Consider the following 27,002-nt stretch of genomic DNA (forward strand, 5'->3'; position numbering starts at 1 on the left):
GCAGGTTCAATCCACTGTCAATTCTCTGCATTGCCCGCTTATCTACTGCTGGCGCCAGAGTATTTACAAAGTGCCTGGCATCAGTGATTGCCTACTGCAGACTTCAAGGGATACAAATTTACCCTTATCTGGACGACTGCCTGATCCAAGCGGACAGCAAACGCATACTACTGAAACATCTGGCTTATGTGACACGGTTACTGCTTTCTCTGGGATATACCATCAACAAGGAGAAATCAAGACTAACACCATCTCAGAAAATAACCTTCCTGGGTGCCAACTTGGACACAAACACCCAGATGGCATATCTTACGCCAGAAAAACAAGGGCAACTATCTCAGTACTTCAAAACACTAGCAAAAAGTACCAGGCTTACTGCAAGGAAAATCCTGCAGGCTCTGGGATTCATGGCATCTTGCATTCTTCTAATCCCATGTGCAAAGCTGCATATGAGGAAACTTCAATGGTACCTAAAAAAATCTATGGTCTCAACACAGTCACAGTTTGGAAGCAATTATACCAATAATTCCATGTTTGCAAAAGGAATTTCTATGGTGGGCCCAAGCATGTCAAGTAAACACAGGCCTTCCATTCTGCAAGCCTCAAGCAAAACAAGTCATAACCACAGACGCCTCAGATTACGCCTGGGGGCGACATGAAGGACAGGTGCATTCAGGGCAGATGGTCCCAAAAGGAAAACACCTTCACATCAACCAAAAGAAATGCTAGCAGTGATAAATGCAATTACAGCTTTCAAGGACTTCCTGCATCCAGGACAATTACTGATAAGAACAGACAACACCACAGTAATGTGGTACATAAACAAACAAGGAGGAACACATTCATACCCCTTGTGCAGACTAGCCATGACTCTTTGGAACTTGGCTCTGGAAAGACAAATCAAACTTCAAGCACAATACTTGCCAGGACTGGAAAACACACTGGCAGACACTCTAAGCAGAAATATGACAGATCCACATGAATGGAAGTTACATCCTCAGGTGTTTACAGAGATAATCCAAGCGGGAGGCCAGACATAGATCTTTTGCCTCCACAGGAACTATCAACTGAAAGTTTTGTTCAAGGACCTTTCATCCAAAGGCCTGGAAAGTGGCCTTTCATTCAGTTGGACAGCATGGACAGTTTATGCATTCCCACCTCTGCCCCTTCTGCCCAAGGTTTTGAAAGCAAGAACAGACAAACCGAGGATGATACTGATTGCTTCAGATTGGCCAAGGCAACACTGGTATCCACCTTAGGAGCCTAACACATACTCCTCCCTGGTCCCTGCCTCTAATGCCTCTCCTACTGACTCAGAACAGCTACAAAACTCTTCACAGTCAGCTGAAAACACTCAACCTCGCTGCATGGAAAATTCCTTGACACCACAACAGTCCCTACTCTCCAAGGAGGTGCAGGATGTCATTTGGAGGCCAGAAGACCATCTACTAGAAAAGCTTACTCTGCAAAATGGAAGCGGTTTTGCTGTTGGAATGAGAAAAGAGGCCAGGACCCTAGAAAATTGAACTTGCCTCAGGTTTTACAGTACCTAGCTGAACTGCTGAACAGTGGACTTTCATTTTCTTCCATAAAATACATGCCTCAGCCATTTCTGCAGAATTCAACACGGATCCTCCTTTATTCTCTCACCCACTCTTACGACAGTTCCTCAGAGGGGCTAAGAATATAAGACCTCCAAGGAAGCAACCAATACCAGCCTGGGACCTTAATTACATACTAGAAAAATTAACATTGCCTCCCTTTGAACCTGCTGCCTCAACAGATCTGCAACATTTGTCCTGGAAAACAGCTTTCCTTCTGGCCATCACTTCAGCTCGGGGTTTCTGAACTACAGGCCCTCATGGCGGTGCAGCCCTTCCTCATCTTCCATCAGGACAGGGTTTCCTTCGTACCATCCCATCTTTTATGCCAAAGTGGTATCCAGGGTAGCCTTAAATCGCCATACACCTACCTACCTTTTATCCTAACCCTCAAAACAAAGGGACATCCATAGGCAGCTACGCTATTTGGACAGAACAAAGTCCTTCAGGAAATCAGAACAACTTTTGTAGGGGCTCAAGGGAAATCAGTTACCAAACAGACCATTTCCAGGTGGATTGGCCACTGCATACGGTTTTGTTATTCCTATCATGGGAAATCTGTCCCTACTGGTATCAGATCTCACTCCACCAGGGCCACAGCCACCTCTACAGCCTTCCTCAGAGGCGCTCCTACTAAGGATATTTTGGAGGCAGCCACTTGGAGTTCTGTACATACCTTCACAAAACACTACCACCTACCCTTATATTCCAGAACAAGAGCAGGCTTTGCCACTGCTGTTTTGCAGGGCATTCTGGCTCAACCCAGTTCCTCATAGTACCTACCACCCTATGCATAGCTTTGGGACTCTACCCATCTGTGATTACTGCAGCTGTATGCACGATGAACATAGTACAGTTTTGTACCTACCATAAATGTAGATGTTCGAGTGCTAATACAGCTGCAGTACAGGTTTCCTCTCCCTCCTTCCCCACTTGGTAAAGGCATGGGGCCTAACAACCTCTTCATACCACCTGACTGGGTTATCCTGCTATGTTTTATTTGCTTGCTTACACTGATTTTGCATTACATTGCATTGCCTGCATATGTAGATAAGCCTTATTTATGTATTGCCTTCCTTTTGGGGGCACCTGACATCTGGGGCAAGAAAGACTGAAGAACATGGCGTCGGCTATGTCTTATATACTCTGGCCTTACTGACGTCAGAAGAGTAAGCGACGACCAAGACTTTGGAATTCGCCGACCGAGGGACCGCTGAAAACCCATCTGTGATTACTGCAGCTGTATTAGCACTCGAACATCTACATTTATGGTAGGTACAAAACTGTACTTTCTCCATCTTCATTAACAACCTTTATACTGTCATCCCAAAAGTCAGCTGTATCCAATATACTGATGACTCTACTCTGATTTGCTCAGCCACATCTCCAGTAGTGTTATGGTCAGCTACCCAGACAACCTTTAATACAATAGAAAACTGGCTTTCTGAACATCGTCTGATCCTAAATCCCAAAAAAACTAAAATGCTGTTATTTTCACCAACACATAGGTCTACCGCTTTCACCTTTACCATAAAATCAAATGATGGCACAATAATCTCCCCTGACCCATCTACAAAACTATTAGGTGTCATCATAGACAATAATCTAAAATTTGACCTACATGTTAACCAAACTATCAAAACCATCAATAAAAAACTAGGGTCACTTTACAGAATAAAAGCCTTCCTAACCCCTTCAGCTAAAATTGCCATAGCTCGCTCTCACCTTCTTTCAACCCTTCTGTATGCATCCCTCTACTCGAATTTAAACAAGACTGTCCTTAAACTCTCAATTTGCTACAACCACATTGCCAGGTTTGCCACTGGGTTGCCTTTTAGGACACATCATTGCATCAATCTAAATCAGCTTGGGTGGCTTGAACTACCCAGCCTAATCAAGTATAACCAACTGATTATTGCCTATAAAATCCTCTATAATCCGGACAATACTCCTGCACTTAAAAATATTATCACCCCCTATAACAATCCTAGACCGCTTCGATCCTCTAACAAACTACTAATTCAGACTAGCAAAATTAATAACATAGCCGGTGATTCTCTCTTTGCAAACTGTGTAAGTAGATCCTGGAACTCTCTTCCAGCTGATATTACCTTACTTTCCACCTTAGGTGAATTTAAAACTAGACTCTAACAACATTTGTCACTTAACTGACTATGTCCATATATCAAGCCTGGCTAACTCTCTCTCTAGAATGTGTAAAAATCTGTTAACCAGTTTAATGTGTAATTTAATTTAATCCTGACTTGTGCTCAGGATTAACTGTAACCTGTGGAACTTGTTTAACTTGCTTACTTATGCAATCTCTGTAAATAGTCTGTTTGTAATATGTAATGCTGGTATTATGTAATGCTGTATCTGCTTACCCTTGGAGCTTTTCTCCCCGGGCCTCCGCTGAAAATGGACATGCATCCAGTTGGACTATCCCGGTCAACAAATGTAAAATAAAAAATAAAGCTACATGTTCTTCGTGTTTCACTGTTGCAGTCATTACATTTGGGTAATCCTGCTGGCAGGTTGCCCTCAGTCAGCCTGAATTCCAAAGTCCTGGGTCCTGCGTTGGCCGCTGTCTCCCCTTTCCTGACGTCAGGTCATCAGGGGTATAAAAGATGCGGCCGACGCCATTTTCTTTAGTCTTTCTTGCCGCGCGGTGCCCGAAGCCGAAGCAGTTAGCAAGTGCCGGTCAGCCGACTCCTGAGATTTTTGAGTTCGAGTTTCAGATCCAAAGTCTTCTATAAAGCTAAGTACCCCATTGGGGAAACTTTTTTCTTGCTGCAGACCGATGTCAGAAAAAGCTGATAATTGTATTTCTTGTGGGAAGCAAATACCTCATAAGGACTTTCATTCTTACTGTATTCCTTGCCTAGTCCCTGACCATAACGTTTCAGGTTGTTGGTTTTATGCTAGATTTAACCAACGCACTATTAAGCGTCTGTATGATTTTGCATTAAACTATTTTGGACGCAGGTTTAATTATCCAGAAATGTCGTCGGAAAGCCATCCGACTACCGGAGTACACAAAAAACAAAAAGAAAGAGATAGACAACTGAGGCCCAAAACTGATGATGAATCTTCTCCTAAACCAGTCGCTGGGTCGCCGGTTCTCAGGAGGCGCTTTCAGCCCTGCCGCTACCGACTCCCATGTGGAGTCGGCTATGCCGCTGGAAACTCAAGATATTGGAGCCTCGGATGCTATTCCTTCAGATGGGTCAGGAGCCGCTGAGCAGACACCGGCTTCTGAGGATGTATTCAGACCTAAACATCTATACATTAAACCAACTTCAAAGGCAAAGACTAAAGCACCTTCAAAGGCAAAGAAGCAAACTCAAGAACCACGTGGACAGGCCTCCATGCCCAAAAAACAGATGCTCAAAATGGCCGAAGACTTGATTACCTTGATCAGGGGTTCCCATCCCCCTCCTGATAAGAGGCCTAGGCAAGAGGCTGACTATGAATCTTCAGATCAGGTTTCCATTAGTTCTGATTCCTCTTCTGATCAGGAATATTCTCTTCCCTCGTATGAGGATTCTGATGCTGAAGAATTATACCTTCAGCTTCTCCTCCAGAGGACTATTCTTTTGGGGAAACCTTACATACCATGAGGGAGCATTTCCACTGGGAGAGCCAAGATTTTTCAGAATCTAAAAAGAGGCTCAGGGATTTCCTGTTACTACCTCAACACAAGCCACTAGCCATCCCACCTGTGTTAGACATTGTAGATGATGTGTTTTCGGAGTGTAGTCTTACCCCTGACTCCTTACCTCCAGCTCCTGTTAAGCCTGACAGATATTACAGGGTTCCTGACTCACATAAATTCCTTTTTAAACCCCTGCTACAGACCCAGAAACTATTTCTCAGGGTCCCAAAGGAGTTAAGGCTTCCGCTGCAAAAAACCCTACCCCCTCTGACAGAGATTCTAGGGCTCTGGATAGATGGGGAAAAAAGGTTTACACATCTGCTACCTTGGCTATAAGGGCCTTAAACTGTCAGTTTCATATGCTCAAATATCAGTAACATGTCATGGCATTGCTTAAACAGAAAATGTTGTTAAACTCTGAGTGTGCAGAAAACAAGGAAATGCAGGATTTATTGCATGCAGCTGAACAAGTTGGAAAGCATACTTTGCAATGTGGTTTTAAACTGCGGTGGTGGTGCTGCAGTAGCATTGTCGCCTCACAGCAAGACGTTGTCCTGTTAGATTCTCAGCTAAAGCGTCTTCTGTGTGGAGACATGCGTGAATGGGCGTACCTTCATTGAAGGTTGTACGTCAGAGCTGGCAACTCGGTACGTAAAAACCTGCTGCCAGTCATTAGCAGACCGGAGTTCCGCTGTGGCGACCCCTAACCAGGAAAAGCCGAAAGATACAACAACAACTTTGCAATGTGGTTTTGATTCTTTAGAGGCCTCCTGCAGGGCCGCAGTTACAGGTTCTGTAATTAGTAGGCATGCATGGTTAAAGGAACAAAATCTGCCTGATCATGTTAAAGTTAAACTATTAGCTGCACCTTTACAGCATGATACTTTGTTTGATGTTAAGGCAGAAGAGGTGTTAAAGAAAATGGAGGACAAAGCTAAATATATGCAAACGGTCAAAGATTTTTTACAAGTACAGCCACCTAGGTTTAGTAGACACTGGCCAACAAAGAATTGGTACTTTCCTGTGTCAAACAGACCTCAAAGGGGCAGACCCAGACGCCCTAGAGGCAGATCCCAGGCGCAAGGTTCATTCCTCTCAAAACAATGGGGGGCTTCTACCTCCAAAGTTGGAGAAGACAAATCACAACCATTCAGGAAACAGTCCCAATGACTTCCCCCTGCCTGCACCAAGTGCTTATCTCTTGGTAGCACCCTTAGGGGGAAAATTAGCACTTTTTTTCTCAAAATTGGCACATTATAATCCAGGACAAGTGAGTCTTAAATATCGTGTCACAAGGCTACAAGTTCCATTTCCATACCCTGCCAAAAGCAAATGGCTGGCCAGATCTGCCAAAAAATCAATGGGCAGAGGCCCAAAAACAAGTCACATCCCTCATGGACATGGGGGCCATTCAACCAGTACCAGAGCAAGAGCAGGGGCAATGATTTTACTCAAGACTGTTCTTGGTACCCAGAAAGGACAAGGCCTGGAGGCCAATACTGGACCTGTCTATTTTGAACACTTTCCTGGATATTCCAAAATTCAAGATGTTGAATTTGCAGCAGCTTCTGCCCATGCTGGGCAAGAACGCTTGGCTTGTCACATTAGACCTAAAAGAGGCATACCTGCATGTCCCAATCAGACAAATATGCAGAAGATACCTCAGATTCAAGGCTGGCTCAATGCATTACCAATTCTCTGCACTGCCCTTTTGCTTGTCTACTGCGCCCAGGGTCTTTACAAAGTGCCAGGCACCAGTAATTGCATTCTGCAGACAAAGAGGAATACAAATATATCCTTACTTGGACGACTATCTAATTCAAGCAGAGAACAAGGACATTCTTCTACAGCATCTGGCGTTTGTGAAAAGACTTCTAACATGCCTAGGGTACACAGTCAATGAAAAGAAATCAAAACTAGTACCCTCTCGAGATAATATTCCTGGGTGCAAGCTTAAACACAACTGCCCAGATGGCTTATCGCATGCCAGGCAAACAAAGGCAACTGACTACCTATTTCAAAATGTTGGCAACAAAGGCTCAGTTATCTGCAAGAAAAATTCTGCAGGCTTTGGGCTTCATGGCATCCTGCATCCTACTAATTCCATATACAAGACTGCATATGAGGAAACTTCAATTGTACCTCAAAAGTGTTTGGACTCAACATTGCCACTGCCTGGAAACTATGATTACTCTCATTCCCTGCCTGCAACAGGAGTTTCGATGGTGGGCACAGGCTTGTCACCAAAACAAGGGACAGCCATTCGCATTACCCCCCAGCCAGGCAAACACTAACAACGGATGCATCAGATTATGCCTGGGGGGCCCACATGGCAGGAAGATGCATTCAGGGTGCATGGACCTCAAACCAAAGGCATTTACATATCAATCAAAAAGAGATGCTAGCAGTTCAAAATGCCCTGACAGCCTTCAAGGACCTACTATATCCAGGACAACTGCTGATAAAGACAGACAACACCACGGTAATGTGGTATATAAAGAAGCAGGGGGGCACTCATTCTTACCCTCTTTGCAGACTAGCCATGACTTTGTGGGACACAGCATTGACTTACCAAGTACACCTGCAGGCACAATTCCTGCCAGGAAGGAAAAATACTCTGGCAGACGACCTAAGCAGAAACCTCATGGATCCCCACGAGTGGCACCTGGATCCACAAATCTTCAGCATGATAACAAGGAAATGGGGATGCCCAGACATAGATCTATTTGCCTCCCCTCACAACTACCAAATAAAAAGATTCTGCACAAGGATTTATCACAGACAAGCATGGAAAGTGGATGCTCTATCTTTCAGCTGGAAAAACCTATCAGTATATGCATTTCCCCCTCTGCCTCTCCTCCCCAAGGTACTCCTAAAGGTCAGACAGGAGAAGCCAAGGATGATACTAATTGCCCCAGACTGGCCCCGCCAGTACTGGAATCCAATACTAGGGAGCTTGTCTCAATGCCCAGCTTGGACCTTACCTCAGATACCTCATCTACTGTCCCTGCAAAACAATCAGATCCTACACAGCCAACTCAGGACTTTAAACCTGGCAGCATGGCGGATAATGTAGTCATACAAAACACACCTCTCAGTAAAGCTGTGATGGATGTCATTTTGGAGGCCAGAAGGCCTAGTACTAGAAGATCTTATGCTGGAAAATGGAAAAGATTTTGTACTTGGAACCAGGCACAAGGAACTGATACAGCTGCGCCACATATTCCTCAGATTTTGCAATACTTAACTGAGATGCTGGACAAAGGTCTATCTTTTTCATCTATTAAAATTCATGCCTCTGCCATTTCAGCTCATTACAATACAAAGCCTACCAGTCTTTTCTCATCCCCTACTAAAACAGTACCTCAGAGGAGCCAAAAACTTAAGGCCTCCAAGAAGATCACCAATGCCTGTATGGGACGTAAACTATGTCTTGGAAAAACTCACCCTGCCACCTTTTGAGCCAGCAGCAACAGCTGATATAAAGGTTTTATCTTGGAAAACAGCTCTGCTCCTAGCAGTAACTTCTGCAAGACGAGTTTCAGAGCTTCAGGCACTTATGTCTGTGGAACCATTTATCATTTTTTATCCAGACAGGGTCTCTCTGAGGACAAACCCAACATTTATGCCTAAGGTGGTGTCCAGTGTGGCTCTTAACCAAACTGTTCATTTGCCAACTTTTTATCCAAATCCACAGAACAAGGGGGAGAGAATTCTGCATTCTTTGGACGTACACAGACAGCTAAGATTCTACTTGGACAGAACCAAAGTTTTCCGAAAGACAGAACAATTACTAGTGGCATATGCTGCAGGATCACAAGGAAAGGCTATCTCAAAGCAGACTATTTCAAAGTGGATAGGCCACTGCATTCGTTTCTGCTACTTACACCATGGCAAACCAGTGCCTAAGGGCATTAGGCCGCATTCAACCAGAGCTGCAGCCACTTCAGCAGCTTTTCTCAGGGGAGTACCAACCAAAGACATTTTAGAGGCTGCTACTTGAGTTCAGTGCACACCTTGAGTTCAGTGCACACCTTTACCAAGCATTATCATCTGCCATTCTACTCTAAATCCAGGGCAGGCTTTGACACTGCAGTTCTGCAGGGCCTCATAGCCGCTCCTAATGCTGTTTAGCTCCAGCCTCCCATCCATAGCTTTGGGACTCTACCCAAATAGGTTCATAGGTTCATAATGTAATGACTGCAGCAGTGAAACGCAAAGAACATAGTACAGTTGTGTACACTTACCATAAATGTAGATGTTCGAGTATATTCACTGTTGCAGTCCAGGTTACCCACCCACCATCCCCCTTTTCTTCTGATGGTACATATCTTTCCTTCTCTGTTTTATACAACCTATGTGGTGTATTTGCTTGTAGATGAAGGTAAAGTTTATATTGGTGCATGTATTTATATGTATGTAAATTTTGGCTACCCTTTTAGGGGGCACCTGAGTCAAGAAAAACTAAAGAAAATGGCATCGGCCGCATCTTTTATACTCCTGACGACTTGACAGCAGGGAAGGGGCGACAGCGGCCAACGCAGGACCCAGGACTTTGGAATTCAGGCCGACTGAGGGCAACCTGACAGCAGGTTTTCCCAAATGTATTGACTGCAACAGTGAATACACTTGAACATCTACATTTATGGTAAGTGTACACAACTGTACTTTCCCGTAATTCAGGCTACAGGTGTGAGCCCATTCATCTCTGCTTGCTGTTTTACTTTGAACAAGTCACATAACCAGACAGTGCTCCCAGGTCACCTCTTAAAAGGGGACACGTGTTCAGTGGGCTTACCAAGTTAATACATGAGTAAAATAGTAAAAAATATTCTGTAATCTAGGACTCAGTTCCCTCAGACTGCATTTGCCTGTGTGTGACCCTTTGCAAGTCGATTAACCAAACTGTGCTCCCAGGCAACCCCTGAAAAGAGGATTGTGCCTAGTAGGTTTACCAAGTTAAAAATAAATTAAAAAGTAGGAGTGGCTTGGCATATTTGTGAGACTTGTTTATAATGTACATACTTCAGGAGAACATAGAAACGAACCATCTCGGACTGCTTCCTTTGTAATCATGTATGTCTTTTGATGTAAACTGTATATTGAAACTGTATCTGTATCTCAAATTACAGGTTTCAGCTTTGGTGTTTAAAAAAAAAAGGTAAAATAAAGGAGCGGGCTGAAAATGCATGCAAATTAATGCATGATAAAACTAGTGTTTTTCATTCTAAGTCACTTTAATTTTCATAAATAATAGAAGGAAATAAAAAGTCAATTGTTGCAATATAGCTTTAGTTTGCTTAAGACATTAACACATAACTACCTATTATTTTTTCAATTTCCATCTTCATTTTTCTATTGCTTTCTTTCTTGGCTTCAACCTATTTTAACCATTCTTTTTTTCCTTACATTGTCTTTGTGTGATAGTTTTTACGACAACCCCTTCTCCTTCCTTCTGTACTCATTTTCTGATTTTACTGAGGACAGCAGTGATGAGGAGAACAAAGAAGATGATTTGTCTGGTGTCCAGTTTGGGTCCAGGTATCAGAGTGGCTCTGCATGTAATAGCTAGCATGCTAGGAAATATTGCTGCTAATGAAGAGAAAAGGACAATTTGTGATTGAGAAGACTCCTTTTGGCTCATTTTAAACAGTGTGATTTAGTGTAGCCTTGACATTTACTGATTTCCTTTTCTCATCTATTGCCTAACCAAATACTATGAGATGAAAACAAGTTTGTCCTTTTAGATGTTATAAAAGTAACACCAACTAAAAGACTTGTGTGTTATTCTACTAACTAAACAAGACACATTTACATTGTTTGTTAAAAGAGTAGAATCTGTGCTTGCTTCTGATACTAAAATATTTTTATGTTTGTGCTTACATCTGGTACTTAGAAGACATTTGAAGCATCAGATTTCTCGCATGCTGTTTTTTTCCCCAGGTTTATTTAAACCAAAGTTCCATCTGCGTCTTTTGGTAATGATTTAGTTTCATTTCTGAACAGTCAGAGATTCTGTTTTAAAAACAGACTCTATAGATCTGATATTGTCTGATTCATTCCGTTAACCTGAGGGACTTTGTTCTGACAATCAGAACCGACCGGCTGCCTTCTCACAATTCGGGATTCCAAACTTGAGCTCCACCTACCTACCCATAATGCCCTGCTCCCCTTATGTTACTTCAGATCTCATTTGCCGCTCTTGGTGTTAGCAGTGAGTTCCACTTGAGCTTCTCCGTAGAAAGTTTTTGGGATGAGTTTTTCTAATTTTTTAATCTTCCTAACCTTTTTAATCCTCTCCTTTGTCTTTCTTGCTGTTGGGATTCTGTCCGTTAGGATTTAATAAAAAAAAAAAAGGATGTTCATCGTGCATACAGCTGCAGTCATTACAGATGGGTTATCCTGCCGTCAGGCAGGTCCTCGGTCGGCCGAATTCCAAAGTCTAGATCCGGCGTCGGTTGTCGTCGCTTCTTCCCTAACGTCAGTGTGGCAGGGGTATAAAAGAGGCAGCCTACGCCATTTTCTTCAGTCTTTCTTGCCGCGTGGTGCCTGAAACAGAAGCAGTTCGCAAGTGCCGGTCGGCCAGCTCCTGAGATTTACAAAAATATTTCAGCCGAAGTCTTCTAGAAAGCTAAGTTCCCCATTGGGGAAACTTTTCTTGCCTCAGACCGATGTCAGACAAAGTTAATAATTGCATTTCATGTGGGAAGCAAATACCGCATAAGGATTTCCACTCTTTCTGTATACCTTGCTTAGGCCCAGACCACGACGTCTCGGCCTGCCGTTTTTGTGCTAGATTCAGCAAGCACACTATTAAGCGCCGGGCGGAGTTCGCCCTTCACTATTTTGGTAAAAAATGTAATTATATTATGTCGTCGGATACTCCGACTCCAGTTTTGAGTAAAAGACGCAAAGATAAGGACCGACATACAAGGTCCTCACCGACTATTGACACCACGCTAAAGCCGACTACCGGTTCTCCGGTTCTCAGCAAGGCGCCTACGCAGCCCCTGACTACCGATGACACTACATTACCGGTGTCTTCAGTACCCGAGGTCGCAGGCTCCTCGGCCCCCATTCCTACTACAGATACCGGGGAAACTCAGAGTTTAGACAGGCCTGCCATTTCTCAAGGTGTCTTCAGGCCTTCCTCCTTCTCTATTAAAGCTTTCACTAAATCTAAAGTAGCCATGAAAACCAAAAAACAGGGACCTCAGACCCCCTCTCAAGGCCCCATGCCTAAAAAACAGATGCTCAAAATGGCTGAGGATTTGATTACACTTATCAGGGGTTCTCAACCCCCCTCTGACAAAAGGCCCAGATTAGAGGAAGACTACCCTTCCTCAGATCAAGCCTCTATTACCTCTGAACATTCAGAGGACCAGGATTATGCCTATTCCCCTTTCGAAGACTCTGATGTGGAGGAGTCTATTCCCTCGGTCTCCCCCCCGAGGACTACTCTTTTGGGGAAACCCTACATACATTGAGGGAACGCTTTCACTGGGAAGGCCAAGATTACTCAGATTCCAAGAAAAGGCTCAGGGATTTTCTTTTGCTCCCCCAGCATAGGCCCCTGGCTATCCCTCCTGTTTTAGATATTTTGGATAATGTGTACACAGAGGCCAGCCTTAATCCAGATTCTCTGCCTCCAGCTCCTGTTAAACCAGACAGGTATTACCGGGTTCCTGATTCACACCAGTTCATATACAAAAGCCATACTGCTGACCCAGAAACTATTTCCCAGGGTCCCAAGGGAATTAAGGCCTCTACTGCTAAAACCCATTACCTTCAGAGAGAGATTCCAGAGCTTTAGAAAGGTGGGGGAAAAAGGTGTGCACCTCGGCCACTTTAACCATGAGGGCATTAAACTGTCAGTTCCATATGTTAAAGTATCAACAGTTTTTGTTATCTCAGTTGAAAAGCAAAATGACACAACCAGAACAACCAGATTTAAAAGAGTTGCAGGATTTGTTACATGGTGCAGAGCAAGTGGGTAAACATACCTTGCAGTGTGGTTTTGATGCTTTAGAGGCCTCATGTAGAGCTGCTGTTACGGGGTCTGTTATACGTAGGCATGCTTTGGCTCAAAGAGCAAACCTTACCAGATCATGTCAAAGCTAAATTATTAGATGCACCTCTTCAAAAAAGATGTATTGTTTGGTGTTAAAGCTGAGGAGGTACTAAAGAAAATGGAGGAAAAAGCGAAATCAATGCAAACAGTGAAAGATTTCCTGCAGGTACAACCTCCACGTTTCAGCAGAAATTGGCCTTCAAAAAATTGGTCCTTTCCAGCCACGGACAGACCTCAAAGGGGCAGATACAGGCGCCCAAGGGGTAGAGGGCAACCTCAAGGATCTTTCAGAGCCAGACAGTGGCAAGCACCAACCCCAAGAGGTGGAGAAGATAGATCACAGTCATTTAGAAGACAGACACAATGACTTCCCCCTATACCTGCCAAGCAAAGCTTTAATGGCAGCACCTTTGGGCGGAAAACTGGCATTATTCTCAAAAAATTGGCATATTGTTACAAAAGACAAATGGATTCTGGATATTATAGACAGAGGCTACAGGTTCCACTTTCACACCCTTCCAAAAATGAGAGGCATGCCAAACCTGCCACAAAATCAAAGGGCAGAGGCACAAAAACAAATTTCAGCTCTCATGGACATGAAAGCGATTCAGGAGGTAGTTGCAAAAGAACAAGGTCAAGGGTTTTATTTGGTACCAAGGAAAGACAAAGATTGGAGACCTATCTTAGACCTATCCATCCTAAACACTTATCTACAGGTACCAAAATTCAAGATGCTCACATTACAGCAGCTTCTTCCCATGTTGGGCAAGGAGTCTTGGCTGGTAACATTGGACCTCAAGGAGGCATACCTGCATGTCCCTATCAGACAAGATTGCAGAAGATACCTCAGATTTCTTGCAGGTTCAACCCATTATCAATTCTCTGCATTGCCCTTTGGCTTATCTACTGCGCCCAGAGTGTTTACGAAATGCCTGGCATCAGTAATCGCCTTCTGCAGACTACAAGGAATACAAATCTACCCATATCTGGACGACTGCCTGATCCAAGCGGACAGCAAGGACATACTACTGAAACACCTGCCGTTTGTAATAAAACTGTTGAACTTTCTGGGATACACAGTCAACAAAAAGAATCAAAACTAATACCCTCTCAACAAATAATTTTCCTGGGTGCCAGCTTGAATACAACCACCCAGATGGCCTACCTCACGCCAGACAAACAAGGGCAACTGTCTCAATACTTCAGCAAAATGGCAACTTTCACCAGACTAACTGCAAGGAGAGTCCTGCAGGCTCTGGGATTCATGGCATCTTGCATCCTACTAATCCCATGTGCAAAGCTGCATATGAGGAAACTACAATGGTACCTAAAACACTTATGGTCTCAACACAGCCACAGCTTGGAAACAATTATACCACTCATCCCATGCCTTCAAAAGGAATTTTTGTGGTGGGCTCAAGCATGCCAAAGAAACACAGGTCTCCCTTTCTGTGTACCTCAAGCAACTCAAATCATCACAACGGACGCCTCAGACTACGCCTGGGGAGCACACATGGCGGATCAGTGCATTCAGGGAAAATGGTCCCAAAAAGAGAAGCACCTACACATCAACCAAAAGGAGATGCTAGCCGTGCAGAATGCTCTTATGACCTTCAAAGACCTACTGCATCCAGGCCAGCTATTGATAAGGACAGACAACACCACAGTCATGTGGTACATAAACAAACTGGGGAACTCATTCATACCCCCTGTGCAGGCAAGCCATGACCCTATGGAACACAGCACTGGAATTACAAATTCAACTACAGGCACAATTCCTGCCAGGGAAGGAAAACACACTGGCAGACAACCTAAGCAGAAATATGACAGATCCACACGAATGGAAGTTGCATCCTCTAGTTTTCTCAAGGATAACTCAGGCATGGGGACAGCCAGATATAGATCTATTTGCTACCCACAGAAATTACCAGTTGAAAAAATTTTGTTCAAGGACCTATCATCCACAGGCCTGGAAAGTGTGCGCACTCTCTTTCAATTGGACAACATTGACAGTCTATGCCTTCCCGACTCTTCCTCTACTGACCAAAGTTCTATTAAAAGCCAGAGCAGAGAGGCCACAAATGATTCTCATTGCTCCAGACTGGCCACGACAACACTGGTATCCGCTCGTAAAGAGCCTGACACACTCCCCACCATGGATCCTACCTCTAGTCCCTCTTCTGTTGTCCCAGGACAACTACAAAACCCTTCACAGCCAGCTCAAAACCCTAAATCTAGCTGCATGGAGAATACCTTAATTTCCCAACAGACTCTCCTCTCCAAGGAGGTGCAGGATGTCATCTTGGAGGCCAGAAGACCTTCTACTAGAAAAGCCTACTCCGCCAAATGGAAAAGATTTTGTTCCTGGAATTAAGAAAAGGGCCAGAATCCTTGGGTAATAAATATACCTCAAATTTTACAGTACCTAGCTGAGATGTTAAACAGTGGCCTTTCCTTCTCCTCCATCAAGATCCACGCTTCAGCCATTTCTGCACAATATAACACAGACCCTCCTCTATTCTCACATCCTCTATTAAGGCAGTTCCTCAGAGGGGCAAAAAATATAAAACCCCCAAGGAAACCACCAGTTCCAGCTTGGGACCTCAACTTTGTATTGGAAAAGCTGACCCTGCCTCCCTTTGAGCCGGCTTCTTCAACAGAGCTACAATACTTACCGAAAGTCAACTGAGGGTACAACACTTGAAAATAACAACACCAAAACCCACAGTAAAAACCACGATCCACACTGTTGAATAAAACAAGAACCGAGTGTTCTTTATTACAAAAACTCCTGTACAGTCAATGGTTAAGCGCTTTCATGTAAGTAATACACTTCCTCAGAACAAAGTACAGAACTGAAGAAACATTTTTAACAAGCATGAAATTAATTGATAAATGCAATGCCCTTTCATTTTAAAAAGACAATACACAAATTTAATAAAATGCAAACTACCCTTGACTAAGTCAACTATTCCAGTAAATATAATTTGAACCTTATTGGACAATTTAAAAGCAACAGTTTAAAACTTTATCAGTGCAATATAAAATAAAAATATGCCTTGTCAGAATAATTCTAAACAGTTCAGCAATAGTACAATATGCCTATGCAAGAAAGAGAAAGTAAAAACACAAACCAAAACTGCTATGAAAATTGTCAAAACCAATAATAATGAAATAAATATGAATAAAAATAAAAATGGCGTTAACCAATGCCCCTGTGTAACAGTACAGCCTGTTTATCTTACGATAGTTATTGTTGCCAAAGTGTTAAATACAAAAATTGAAACATACTTTTTCCTAAGGAACTGAAAATCAATGAACATCAAACTTTCCTAATCAATGGCTTAGTAGGAATCATCTCATTTAAACCAGGAAAACTGGCTGCGTTCAACTTGAGTTGCCATTTGATTTCCTTCTCTCCCACTACACTCTTGATGTCACCACCCCTGGGGTTGGCCCTTACAATTTCCAAAATTGCAAATTTAAATCTCGTACAAGTGTTGCTGATGTTAATGTGCCGAAATAAGGCATTGTTGGCATCTTTTTTCCTCATACAGTATGTGTGATCATATATCCTGTTTTTTAGTTGCCTGTAAAAAGGGTTCCTGGGTCCTCTGCGTTGGCCGCTGTGCCCTTTCCTGACGTCAGGTCATCAGGGTATAAAGATGCGGCCGACACCATTTTCTTTAGTCTTTCTTGCCGCGGTGCCCGAGCTTGTGCAGTTAGCAGTGCCGGTCAGCGACTCCTGAGATTTTGAGTTCGAGTTTCAGATCCAAAGTCTTCTATAAAGCTAAGTACCCCATTGGGGAAACTTTTTTCTTGCTGCAGACCGATGTCAGAAAAAGCTGATAATTGTATTTCTTGTGGGAAGCAAATACCTCATAAGGACTTTCATTCTTACTGTATTCCTACCAGTCCCTGACCATAACGCTTCAGGTTGTTGGTTTTATGCTAGATTTAACCAACGCACTATTAAGCTGCCTGTATGATTTTTGCATTAAACTATTTTGGACGAGGTTTAATTATCCAGAAATGTCGTCGGAAAGCCATCCAACTACCGGAGTACACAAAAAACAAAAAGAAAGAGATAGACAACTGAGGCCCAGAACTGATGATGAAGCTTCTCCTAAACCAGTCGCTGGGTGCCGGGTTCTCAGGGAGGCGCTTTCTCGCCGCCACTACCGACTCCCATGTGGAGTCGGGCCGCTGGAAACTCAAGGTATTGGAGCCTCGGATGCTATTCCTTCAGATGGGTCAGGAGCCGCTGAGCAGACACTGGCTTCTGAGGATGTATTCAGACCTAAACATCTATACATTAAACCAACTTCAAAGGCAAAGACTAAAGCACCTTCAAAGGCAAAGAAGCAAACTCAAGAACCACGTGGACAGGCCTCCATGCCCAAAAAACAGATGCTCAAAATGGCCGAAGACTTGATTACCTTGATCAGGGGTTCCCATCCCCCTCCTGATAAGAGGCCTAGGGCAAGAGGTTGACTATGAATCTTCAGATCAGGTTTCCATTAGTTCTGATTCCTCTTCTGATCAGGAATATTCTCTTCCCTCGTATGAGGATTCTGATGCTGAAGAATTATACCTTCAGCTTCTCCTCCAGAGGACTATTCTTTTGGGGAAACCTTACATACCATGAGGGAGCATTTCCACTGGGAGAGCCAAGATTTTTCAGAATCTAAAAAGAGGCGCAAGGATTTCCTGTTACTACCTCAACACAAGCCACTAGCCATCCCACCTGTGTTAGACATTGTAGATGATGTGTTTTGAGTGTAGTCTTACCCTGACTCCTTACCTCCAGCTCCTGTTAAGCCTGACAGATATTACAGGGTTCCTGACTCACATAAATTCCTTTTTAAACCCCTGCTACAGACCCAGAAACTATTTCAGGGTCCCAAAGGAGTTAAGGCTTCCGCTGCAAAACCCTACCCCTCTGACAGAGATTCTAGGCTCTGGATAGATGGGGAAAAAGGTTTACACATCTGCTACCTTGGCTATAAGGGCCTTAAACTGTCAGTTTCATATGCTCAAATATCAGCAACATGTCATGGCATTGCTTAAACAGAAAATGTTGTTAAACTCTGAATGTGCAGAAAACAAGGAAATGCAGGATTTATTGCATGCAGCTGAACAAGTTGGAAGCATACTTTGCAATGTGGTTTTAAACTGCGGTGGTGGTGCTGCAGTAGCATTGTCGCCTCACAGCAAGACGTTGTCCTGTTAGATTCTCAGCTAAAGCGTCTTTTGTGTGGAGACATGCGTGAATGGGCGTACCTTCGTTGAAGGTTGTACGTCAGAGCTGGCAACTCGGTATGTAAAAACCTGCTGCCAATCATTAGCAGACCGAGTTCCGCTGTGCGCGACCCTAACCAGGAAAAGCCGAAGATACAACAACAACTTTGCAATGTGGTTTTGATTCTTTAGAGGCCTCCTGCAGGGCCGCAGTTACAGGTTCTGTAATTAGTAGGCATGCTTGGTTAAAGGAACAAAATCTGCCTGATCATGTTAAAGTTAAACTATTAGCTGCACCTTTACAGCATGATACTTTGTTTGATGTTAAGGCAGAAGAGGTGTTAATGAAAATGGAGGACAAAGCTAAATATATGCAAACGGTCAAAGATTTTTTACAAGTACAGCCACCTAGGTTTAGTAGACACTGGCCAACAAAGAATTGGTACTTTCCTGTGTCAAACAGACCTCAAAGGGCAGACCCAGACCCTAGAGGCAGATCCCAGGCGCAAGGTTCATTCCTCTCAAAACAATGGGGGCTTCTACCCAAAGTTGGAGAAGACAAATCACAACCATTCAGGAAACAGTCCCAATGACTTCCTGCCTGCACCAAGTGCTTATCTCTTGGTAGCACCCTTAGGGGGAAAATTAGCACTTTTTTTCTCAAAATTGGCACATTATAATCCAGGACAAGTGGGTCTTAAATATCGTGTCACAAGGCTACAAGTTCCATTTCCATACCCTGCCAAAAGCAAACGGCTGGCCAGATCTGCCAAAAAATCAATGGGCAGAGGCACAAAAACAAGTCACATCCCTCATGGACATGGGGGCCATTCAACCAGTACCAGAGCAAGAGCAGGGACAAGGATTTTACTCAAGACTGTTCTTGGTACCCAGAAAGGACAAGGCCTGGAGGCCAATACTGGACCTGTCTATTTTGAACACTTTCCTGGATATTCCAAAATTCAAGATGTTGAATTTGCAGCAGCTTCTGCCCATGCTGGGCAAGAATGCTTGGCTTGTCACATTAGACCTATAAGAGGCATACCTGCATGTCCCAATCAGACAAATATGCAGAAGATACCTCAGATTCAAGGCTGGCTCAATGCATTACCAATTCTCTGCACTGCCCTTTTGCTTGTCTACTGCGCCCAGGGTCTTTACAAAGTGCCAGGCACCAGTAATTGCATTCTGCAGACAAAGAGGAATACAAATATATCCTTACTTGGACGACTATCTAATTCAAGCAGAGAACAAGGACATTCTTCTACAGCATCTGGTGTTTGTGAAAAGACTTCTAACATGCCTAGGGTACACAGTCAACGAAAAAAAAATCAAAACTAGTACCCTCTCGAGATAATATTCCTGGGTGCAAGCTTAAACACAACTGCCCAGATGGCTTATCTCATGCCAGACAAACAAAGGCAACTGACTACCTATTTCAAAATGTTGGCAACAAAGGCTCAGTTATCTGCAAGAAAAATTCTGCAGGCTTTGGGCTTCAAGGCATCCTGCATCCTACTAATTCCATATACAAGACTGCATATGAGGAAACTTCAATTGTACCTCAAAAGTGTTTGGACTCAACATTGCCACTGCCTGGAAACTATTACTCTCATTCCCTGCCTGCAACAGGAGTTTCGATGGTGGGCACAGGCTTGTCACCAAAACAAGGGACAGCCATTCGCATTACCCCCCAGCCAGGCAAACACTAACAACGGATGCATCAGATTATGCCTGGGGGGGCCCACATGGCAGGAAGATGCATTCAGGGTGCATGGACCTCAAACCAAAGGCATTTACATATCAATCAAAAAGAGATGCTAGCAGTTCAAAATGCCCTGACAGCCTTCAAGGACCTACTATATCCAGGACAACTACTGATAAAGACAGACAACACCACGGTAATGTGGTATATAAAGAAGCAGGGGGGCACTCATTCTTACCCTCTTTGCAGACTAGCCATGACTTTGTGGGACACAGCATTGACTTACCAAGTACACCTGCAGGCACAATTCCTGCCAGGAAGGAAAAATACTCTGGCAGATGACCTAAGCAGAAACCTCATGGATCCCCACGAGTGGCACCTGGATCCACAAATCTTCAGCATGATAACAAGGAAATGGGGATGCCCAGACATAGATCTATTTGCCTCCCCCCACAACTACCAAATAAAAAGATTCTGCACAAGGATTTATCACAGACAAGCATGGAAAGTGGACGCTCTATCTTTCAGCTGGAAAAACCTATCAGTATATGCATTTCCTCTGCCTCTCCTCCCCAAGGTACTCCTAAAGGTCAGACAGGAGAAGCCAAGGATGATACTAATTGCCCCAGACTGGCCCCGCCAGTACTGGAATCCAATACTAGGGAGCTTGTCTCAGTGCCCAGCTTGGACCTTACCTCAGATACCTCATCTACTGTCCTTGCAAAACAATCAGATCCTACACAGCCAACTCAGGACTTTAAACCTGGCAGCATGGCGGATAATGTAGTCATACAAAACACACCTCTCAGTAAAGCTGTGATGGATGTCATTTTGGAGGCCAAAAGGCCTAGTACTAGAAAATCTTATGCTGGAAAATGGAAAAGATTTTGTACTTGGAACCAGGCACAAGGAACTGATACAGCTGCGCCAAATATTCGTCAGATTTTGCAATACTTAACTGAGATGCTGGACAAAGGTCTATCTTTTTCATCTATTAAAATTCATGCCTCTGCCATTTCGGCTCATTACAATACAAAGCCTACCAGTCTTTTCTCATCCCCTACTAAAACAGTACCTCAGAGGAGCCAAAAACTTAAGGCCTCCAAGATGATCACCAATGCCTGTATGGGACGTAAACTATGTCTTGGAAAAACTCACCCTGCCACCTTTTGAGCCAGCAGCAACAGCTGATATAAAGGTTTTATCTTGGAAAACAGCTCTGCTCCTAGCAGTAACTTCTGCAAGACGAGTTTCAGAGCTTCAGGCACTCATGTCTGTGGAACCGTTTATCATTTTTTATCCAGACAGGGTCTCTCTGAGGACAAACCCAACATTTATGCCTAAGGTGGTGTCCAGTGTGGCTCTTAACTAAACTGTTCATTTGCCAACTTTTTATCCAAATCCACAGAACAAGGGGGAGAGAATTCTGCATTCTTTGGACGTACACAGACAGCTAAGATTCTACTTGGACAGAACCAAAGTTTTCCGAAAGACAGAACAATTACTAGTGGCATATGCTGCAGGATCACAAGGAAAGGCTATCTCATAGCAGACTATTTTAAAGTGGATAGGCCACTGCATTCGTTTCTGCTACTTACACCATGGCAAACCAGTGCCTAAGGGCATTAGGCCGCATTCGACCAGAGCTGCAGCCACTTCAGCAGCTTTTCTCAGGGGAGTACCAACCAAAGACATTTTAGAGGCTGCTACTTGAGTTCAGTGCACACCTTGAGTTCAGTGCACACCTTTACCAAGCATTATCATCTGCCATTCTACTCTAAATCCAGGGCAGGCTTTGACACTGCAGTTCTGCAGGGCCTCATAGCCGCTCCTAATGCTGTTTAGCTCCAGCCTCCCATCCATAGCTTTGGGACTCTACCCAAATAGGTTCATAGGTTCATACTAGGCTATCTGCCCGAGGGCATGTAATGACTGCAGCAGTGAAACACAAAGAACATAGTACAGTTGTGTACACTTACCATAAATGTAGATGTTCGAGTATATTCACTGTTGCAGTCCAGGTTACCCACCCACCACCCCCCTCTTCTTCTGATGGTACATATCCTTCCTTCTCTGTTTTATACAACCTATGTGGTGTATTTGCTTGTAGATGAAGGTAAAGTTTATATTGGTGCATGTATTTATATGTATGTAAATTTTGGCTACCCTTTTAGGGGGCACCTGAGTCAAGAAAAACTAAAGAAAATGGCGTCGGCCGCATCTTTTATACTCCTGACGCCTTCACAGCAGGGAAGGGGCGACAGCGGCCAACGCAGGACCCAGGACTTTGGAATTCAGGCCGACTGAGGGCAACCTGACAGCAGGTTTTCCCAAATGTATTGACTGCAACAGTGAATACACTTGAACATCTACATTTATGGTAAGTGTACACAACTGTACTTTCCGTAATCCAGGCTACAGGTGTGAGCCCATTCATCTCTGCTTGCTGTTTTACTTTGAACAAGTCACATAACCAGACAGTGCTCCCAGGTCACCTCTTAAAAGGGGACACGTGTTCAGTGGGCTTACCAAGTTAATACATGAGTAAAATAGTAAAAAATATTCTGTAATCTAGGACTCAGTTCCCTCAGACTGCATTTGCCTGTGTGTGACCCTTTGCAAGTCGATTAACCAAACTGTGCTCCCAGGCAACCCCTGAAAAGAGGATTGTGCCTAGTAGGTTTACCAAGTTAAAAATAAATTAAAAAGTAGGAGTGGCTTGGCATATTTGTGAGACTTGTTTATAATGTACATGCTTCAGGAGAACATAGAAACGAACCATCTCGGACTGCTTCCTTTGTAATCATGTATGTCTTTTGATGTAAACTGTATATTGAAACTGTATCTGTATTTCAAATTACAGGTTTCAGCTTTGGTGTTTAAAAAAAAAAGGTAAAATAAAGGAGCGGGCTGAAAATGCATGCAAATTAATGCATGATAAAACTAGTGTTTTTCATTCTAAGTCACTTTAATTTTCATAAATAATAGAAGGAAATAAAAAGTCAATTGTTGCAATATAGCTTTAGTTTGCTTAAGACATTAACACATAACTACCTATTATTTTTTCAATTTCCATCTTCATTTTTCTATTGCTTTCTTTCTTGGCTTCAACCTATTTTTAACCATTCTTTTTTTTTACATTGTCTTTGTGTGATAGTTTTACTTGACAACCCTTCTCCTTCCTTCTGTACTCATTTTCTGATTTTACTGAGGACAGCAGTGATGAGGAGAACAAAGAAGATGATTTGTCTGGTGTCCAGTTTGGGTCCAGGTATCAGAGTGGCTCTGCATGTAATAGCTAGCATGCTAGGAAATATTGCTGCTAATGAAGAGAAAAGGACAATTTGTGATTGAGAAGACTCCTTTTGGCTCATTTTAAACAGTGTGATTTAGTGTAGCCTTGACATTTACTGATTTCCTTTTCTCATCTATTGCCTAACCAAATACTATGAGATGAAAACAAGTTTGTCCTTTTAGATGTTATAAAAGTAACACCAACTAAAAGACTTGTGTGTTCTACTAACTAAACAAGACACATTTGCATTGTTAAAAGAGTAGAATCTGTGCTTGCTTCTGATACTAAAATATTTTTATGTCTGTGCTTACATCTGATACTTAGAAGACATTTGAAGCATCAGATTTCTCGCATGCTGTTTTTTCCCCAGGTTTATTTAAACCAAAGTTCCATCTGCGTCTTTTGGTAATGATTTAGTTTCATTTCTGAACAGTCAGAGATTCTGTTTTAAAAACAGACTCTATAGATCTGATATTGTCTGATTCATTCCGTTAACCTGAGGGACTTTGTTCTGACAATCAGAACCGACCGGCTGCCTTCTCACAATTCGGGATTCCAAACTTGAGCTCCACCTACCTACCCATAATGCCCTGCTCCCCTTATGTTACTTCAGATCTCATTTGCCGCTCTTGGTGTTAGCAGTGAGTTCCACTTGAGCTTCTCCGTAGAAAGTTTTTGGGGTGAGTTTTTCTAATTTTTTAATCTTCCTAACCTTTTTAATCCTCTCCTTTGTCTTTCTTGCTGTTGGGATTCTGTCCGTTAGGATTTAATAAAAAAGGATGTTCATCGTGCATACAGCTGCAGTCATTACAGATGGGTTATCCTGCCGTCAGGCAGGTCCTCGGTCGGCCGAATTCCAAAGTCTAGATCCGGCGTCGGTTGTCGTCGCTTCTTCCCTAACGTCAGTGTGGCAGGGGTATAAAAGAGGCAGCCTACGCCATTTTCTTCAGTCTTTCTTGCCGTGGTGCCTGAAACAGAAGCAGTTCAAGTGCGGTCGGCCAGCTCCTGAGATTTACAAAAATATTTCAGCCAAGTCTTCTAGAAAGCTAAGTTCCCATTGGGGAAACTTTTTCTTGCCTCAGACCGATGTCAGACAAAGTTAATAATTGCATTTCATGTGGAAGCAAATACCGCGATAAGGATTTCCACTCTTCTGTATACCTTGCTTAGGCCCAGACCACGGCGTCTCGGCCTGCCGCTTTTGTGCTAGATTCCAGCACACTATTAAGCCGGGCGGAGTTAAGCCCTTCACTATTTTGGTAAAAAATTTAATTATATTATGTCGTCGGATACTCCGACTCCAGTTTTGAGTAAAAGACGCAAAGATAAGGACCGACATACGAGGTCCTCACCGACTATTGACACCACGCTAAAGCCGACTACGGTTCTCCGGTTCTCAGCGAGGCGCCTACGCAGCCCCTGACTACCGATGACACTACATTACCGGTGTCTTCAGTACCCGAGGTCGCAGGCTCCTCGGCCCCCATTCCTACTACAGATACCGGGGAAACTCAGAGTTTAGACAGGCCTGCCATTTCTCAAGGTGTCTTCAGGCCTTCCTCCTTCTCTATTAAAGCTTTCACTAAATCTAAAGTAGCCATGAAAACCAAAAAACAGGGACCTCAGACCCCCTCTCAAGGCCCCATGCCTAAAAAACAGATGCTCAAAATGGCTGAGGATTTGATTACACTTATCAGGGGTTCTCATCCCCCCTCTGACAAAAGGCCCAGATTAGAGGAAGACTACCCTTCCTCAGATCAAGCCTCTATTACCTCTGAACATTCAGAGGACCAGGATTATGCCTATTCCCCTTTCGAAGACTCTGATGCGGAGGAGTCTATTCCCTCAGTCTCCCCCCCTGAGGACTACTCTTTTGGGGAAACCCTACATACATTGAGGGAACACTTTCACTGGGAAGGCCAAGATTACTCAGATTCCAAGAAAAGGCTCAGGGATTTTCTTTTGCTCCCCCAGCATAGGCCCCTGGCTATCCCTCCTGTTTGAGATATTTTGGATGATGTGTACACAGAGGCCAGCCTTAATCCAGATTCTCTACCTCCAGCTCCTGTCAAACCAGACAGGTATTACCGGGTTCCTGATTCACACCAGTTCCTATACAAAAGCCATACTGCTGACCCAGAAACTATTTCACAGGGTCCCAAGGGAATTAAGGCCTCTACTGCTAAAAACCCATTACCTTCAGAGAGAGATTCCAGAGCTTTAGAAAGGTGGGGGAAAAAGGTGTACACCTCGGCCACTTTAACCATGAGGGCATTAAACTGTCAGTTCCATATGTTAAAGTATCAACAGTTTTTGTTATCTCAGTTGAAAAGCAAAATGACACAACCAGAACAACCAGATTTAAAAGAGTTGCAGGATTTGTTGCATGGTGCAGAGCAAGTGGGTAAACATACCTTGCAGTGTGGTTTTGATGCTTTAGAGGCCTCATGTAGAGCTGCTGTTACGGGGTCTGTTATACGTAGGCATGCTTTGGCTCAAAGAGCAAACCTTACCAGATCATGTCAAAGCTAAATTATTAGATGCACCTCTTCAAAAAGATGTATTGTTTGGTGTTAAAGCTGAGGAGGTACTAAAGAAAATGGAGTAAAAAGCGAAATCAATGCAAACAGTGAAAGATTTCCTGCAGGTACAACCTCCACATTTCAGCAGAAATTGGCCTTCAAAAAATTGGTCCTTTCCAGCCACGGACAGACCTCAAAGGGGCAGATACAGACGCCCAAGGGGTAGAGGGCAACCTCAAGGATCTTTCAGAGCCAGACAGTGGCAAGCACCAACCCCAAGAGGTGGAGAAGATAGATCACAGTCATTTAGAAGACAGACACAATGACTTCCCCCTATACCTGCCAAGCAAAGCTTTAATGGCAGCACCTTTGGGCGGAAAACTGGCATTATTCTCAAAAAATTGGCATATTGTTACAAAAGACAAATGGATTCTGGATATTATAGACAGAGGCTACAGGTTCCACTTTCACACCCTTCCAAAAATGAGAGGCATGCCAAACCTGCCACAAAATCAAAGGGCAGAGGCACAAAAACAAATTTCAGCTCTCATGGACATGAAAGCGATTCAAGAGGTAGTTGCAAAAGAACAAGGTCAAGGGTTTTATTCCAGACTATTCCTGGTACCAAGGAAAGACAAAGATTGGAGACCTATCTTAGACCTATCCATCCTAAACACTTATCTACAGGTACCAAAATTCAAGATGCTCACATTACAGCAGCTTCTTCCCATGTTGGGCAAGGAGTCTTGGCTGGTAACATTGGACCTCAAGGAGGCATACCTGCATGTCCCTATCAGACAAAATTGCAGAAGATACCTCAGATTTCTTGCAGGTTCAACCCATTATCAATTCTCTGCATTGCCCTTTGGCTTATCTACTGCGCCCAGAGTGTTTACGAAATGCCTGGCATCA

The 27,002-nt window shown here is 43.6% G+C and overlaps 1 protein-coding gene across 2 annotated transcripts in view; it reads left to right on the plus strand.

Annotated features, from left to right (window-relative positions):
* The window catches only part of UBE4B (ubiquitination factor E4B), a 2,592,778-nt gene that overhangs the window by 776,208 nt on the left and 1,789,568 nt on the right, over window positions 1–27,002 (plus strand). Inside the window, exon 8 of one of the 2 annotated variants that reach the window (XM_044063145.1) lies at window positions 10,684–10,797. The exons of the other annotated variant lie outside the window; for it this stretch is intronic. Within the exon in view, the coding sequence (XP_043919080.1) occupies window positions 10,684–10,797 (114 nt within the window). The remainder of the gene's footprint in view (window positions 1–10,683; window positions 10,798–27,002) is intronic. 2 annotated transcript variants of the gene reach the window in all.

Source organism: Protopterus annectens, chromosome 2.part1 (assembly GCF_019279795.1).
Source record: "Protopterus annectens isolate FY-2018-M chromosome 2.part1, PAN1.0, whole genome shotgun sequence".
NCBI lineage: Eukaryota > Metazoa > Chordata > Ceratodontiformes > Protopteridae > Protopterus > Protopterus annectens.